The 4,167-nt window shown below is 37.1% G+C and overlaps 1 protein-coding gene across 1 annotated transcript in view; it reads left to right on the top strand.

The window, feature by feature from the left end:
* Positions 1–4,167, top strand: part of LOC111439158 (probable RNA polymerase II transcription factor B subunit 1-1) — a 19,891-nt gene that overhangs the window by 8,799 nt on the left and 6,925 nt on the right. The window contains exons 10-11 of the mRNA XM_023076916.1: positions 3,782–3,838; positions 3,962–4,117. Of these exons, the coding sequence (XP_022932684.1) occupies positions 3,782–3,838; positions 3,962–4,117 (213 nt within the window). The remainder of the gene's footprint in view (positions 1–3,781; positions 3,839–3,961; positions 4,118–4,167) is intronic.

The following is a 4,167-nucleotide window of genomic DNA, read 5'->3' as shown; positions in this document are numbered from 1 at the left end:
AAAAAAAAAAAAAAAAAAAAAAAAAAAAAAAAAAAGAAAAAAAAAAAAGAAAAGAAAGTTGGAGCCACCAAATCCAAAAACGAGGGGTTAAATCTCACAATATCCCACACCTCAATGTAGGACCTCCCCAAACCCTACAAATATACACAGCAAAAATACAAGCCTGCAAAAGGACCCTTCCTTTGTCCTAGAAGAAGCCCAACAACACTTCCAAATAGTAACTGGCAATTTCTTGGAATATGATCCAAGCCTTTAGTCGCATTATGCTTCTTTGGTATCAGACAGACATAGGTCTCATTTGTGCGTCACTCTCGTTTAAAATCGTGGAACACCACTACTATATCTGATTTCATAATGAGTGTTGCTATTATCTTGTTATGGTAAGGTATTGAGGCTCAAGAAAAATGTTGGCCATGGAATGTGGTGAATAGATGTGTGGGCATGATAATCTGCATGAGCAGGTCAAGCATGCACATGACATGTGGAAGGTGGTAATATGGGTACTGTGTGTAGGACTAGCATAGTGTTAGTGTGCATGTATTATGCGCAGAAGGAAAATTTCGAGCTCATTAGAAGGCGGTTGGTGAGTTGGATACATGATTTGAAACCAAGATTGGAGAAGTTGGCTTATCCATGGTACAAGGACATCTTTCAAGATTTTTAGAGGAAGTTAATGTGTATAGGAAAGAAATGCACGAAAAATTGAACATACCCATACACGTTCCTACTTTACTGGATTTTAGGGGAACTTTTGATATGGAGTTGGGCAGGTAAGTCAAATAGGTTTGAAATTTAATTATATTAGTCAAATAGGTATAGAGTTGGGCAGGTAACTCAAATAGGTTTGAAATTTAATTATATTAGTAAAATAGGCCTGTTACTGAATCAAATAAGTTGTAGTTTGTGCCAATACTATGAGAATATTTAAGTTGTAGCTTGTGTTACTGAAGCTTGGTAGGAATTTAGGAATTTAAAGGATAATGAAGCAACGGAATGGGCCGAATTAAGCCTTGACCTTGCCCCTGTGATATTGTCAAACAAAGCAGACTCGCTGACTTGGCTCCTCAGTGTTGACAGGGTCTTTTCTACAGAATCTTTGATGATGGACATGAGGGAAAAAATAGAAGCAATAAATCTCACGCTAGCAAAGATAGTTTGGAAAGGACATCAGCCTAAAAAGGAAGGACTGTTGGAAAATAGCGCATAAAGCCATTAGCACAAGTGAAAATCTCCAAAAAAGAACGTCTTACATCACTCTTTCTCCAAATTGATGTCCATTATGCAAGAAAGAAAACGAATCACAAAGCCACTTGTTTATGCAATGCACATACGCTTAGAATTTTTTTATATGACCTTAATGTACCACCCTTTCAAGAATGCAAAAGCCCTATTATGGAAAAACCTCATCGTGACCTTCTTTTGGAATATGTGAGAAGAAAGAAATTAGAGAATATCTGCAGAAAGAACACAGACCTACACAAAACTTTTCAACAATGTTGTTTACCCAACTATATCTTGGTGTAAACTGTCTATTATTTTTACTTCCTATAGTTATACCTCCCTCGTTGCAAATTGGGAAGATCTTTTGTAAACACCATGGATTATACATCCCTTTTGTAAATTTCAATCATCAATGAAATTATCTCTTATAAAAAATAAAAAATAAAAAATATTTTGGATAAGCAACAATTTCATTGATTAAATCAAATGACACAACAGGTAAGACCCATCCAAAGGCATAACAAAAGAATTCTCCAATTTGTTGAGGGAGAATTCAAGCTGTAGCTGTTAAAAGGAGTCCTGTGTTTACACTAATACAAAGCATAAAAAAGAGTGGCTTCTAAGATTTCCAACGAGGAGCTTTCTCTGCTTTGGAAAATCCCCGAGTTCCTTTCATTCTGTATCTTCCCTAAGACAACCATCACAATGAAGGACCACAAAGTTCTCTTCGTAGACTTGGATGGATGATCACTCAGCAGCAAATGAAGCCATTCATGAGACTTTGCAGGAGGCGCAATACTCCACCGGAAAGATACCAAGACATCAGCCCATAATTTTCTCGGGAATGAGCAATGGATAAAGATGTGACTTTGTGTCTCCCCTGTTTCCTTGCAAAGACTGCTCCAATTTGGCGAGAGATATGCCCAAGGGTTTCTTTTTTGCAACCTAACGTAAGTGTTTAGACCAGAATGGCTACTGAGAGGCTTGTCACTAATTCATTGGTCATTCCAGAAAGTTGTCTTGTCATCTCCTATTTTGTGTGTGACTGTGTGAAATAAGGCCACTGTGGTTAAGAATGTAGTTCCAAGGACTGTTTGTGGATGCTTTGTGTTGTGAGGTCACTTTCTGCTGATCAAAATGAAGGGAGCCAAATTTTGCTTCACCCTTCTCCAAAGCGCATCAGTTTCAAAATTTGGCTTTAGTCAAAATGAAAATATTTATAATAGATGGTTCTAGAGCCATGAGAGTGAGGGATGAAATGTGATAGCGAGATATCTACAACTCTCGATTATTTGGGTTGGATCTGGTGCATCATTGCTTTGGTGTGGAGCTTATTAGTGAAGAGGGCTTGGCTAGGTTAGGCTGTATAATTGAGGAGAGATATTCCCGGTGTCTTGTACTTTTCCAGCAAATTTCGAAACAAGCCTTGTAACACCTACACTTGTACAAAAATTTCGATCCATGTTTGACTTTGGTTTGTGACATTCTTTCCTAGTTAACATATTAATGTTCTCATCAGTTCACCCTCGATATTATTCTCTTTTATTGTCTTAGTTCAATATTTTACTCAAATTTGGGCTTGTGATTCATCATTCTCTGTAGTTGCATTTTGCACTTGACTTGATCCCATATTAAGCTTGATGGACTATTTACATGTTGCCATCACTCTTGCTTGCTTCTTAGGTGGGGTGCAACCCACTCTCTTTATAGTCTGGTTGCAGCACCTAGAACTTTTTTTTTTAGGCATGATGCCGACCACAATTTATTATTTTTTTTTAACTGGAAATTTTGGCAAAAGACCTTCAACCTTTGGCTAAGGTTCTCTCCAGGACACCTCTCTCTTTTGTTTATTCACTTTCTTTACCTCTCCTCACTCTTTCTGTCTCCCACTCTAGTACCTCTTCCTCATGCTCGGCCTCTCTTTCTTGCTCCCTCTTTTTATTACCTCTACCTCTCTTTGACTCTCTGTCGCTCCAAAACTTACGCACTCTCTTTTTACATCTTTCTATCACTCTTTGTTGGCCCTTTTCTCTCATTTGCCCCCTTTTTCTCCATACATTTCCTCACTTTCTTGGAAGATTTTTTTTGTAAGTAGCCTCTTTGGGAGGGGGTTCTTTCTACCCCTGCCCTTAGGTTGTTTCTTCTCGGGCTTTCTACATTCTCCCAGATATAAAAAAAGCTTCACTATATTACTTTGATTTATCTTTTTTTTTTTTAAAAAAATTTTTTTGTATATTGTATGCCTCAACTCTCTAAGCCTCATTATTATACCCTTTCTATAAAGATTTTTTCTTTTTTTTTTTGTATATTGTGTGCATCAGCTCACTAAGGCTCACACTTCATTTCATTTTATTTTCATGCGTGCTTAATAATTTGGTTTGTCATCTCTTATCCAAGAAGTGTTTAGTTTTTTTTTTTTTATGTATTAGTTGATATTGGTTCCAACTTTGTACATTTTGGTCTGTGTTGCGTCACTCTGTGTGGAGAATTATAGTATACTAAGTGCCATCATTTTTTTAACATTCTTTTTAATATTGTATTTCTTCTTTATCTCATTCAGATTTTTGCTCTGAAACCAGCTGTTCACCAGGCATTCCTTAATCATGTTCCCAATAAGGTAGTACTGATATTGTAAATAGGAACTAATTTTTCCACTTCCTTCTTGTTTCTTTGAACCTTGTATGTGATGGAGGTAATTTAGTTAATCAAACATACATTATTGTTTTCCTCATAAAAACAGATGTCGGAGAAAGACTTTTGGACAAAATATTTTAGAGCAGAATACCTTCATAGTACAAAAAATTCTATCGCGGCTGCAGCAGAAGCTGCTGAAGATGAAGAACTTGCCCTTTTTCTGAAGGACGATGAAATATTGGCAGCTGAAACTCGGAAAAAGGTGGTTTCTTGAAAAAATGTCAATCCCCCCCCCCCCCCCCCCCCCCCCCC

The sequence above is a fragment of the Cucurbita moschata genome, unplaced genomic scaffold, assembly GCF_002738365.1.
Source record: "Cucurbita moschata cultivar Rifu unplaced genomic scaffold, Cmos_1.0 Cmo_Scf00086, whole genome shotgun sequence".
NCBI classification, from domain to species: Eukaryota; Viridiplantae; Streptophyta; class Magnoliopsida; order Cucurbitales; family Cucurbitaceae; genus Cucurbita; species Cucurbita moschata.
The sequence above is the reverse complement of the archived record's forward strand: the minus strand, read 5'-3'. Positions and strand labels throughout refer to the sequence as shown.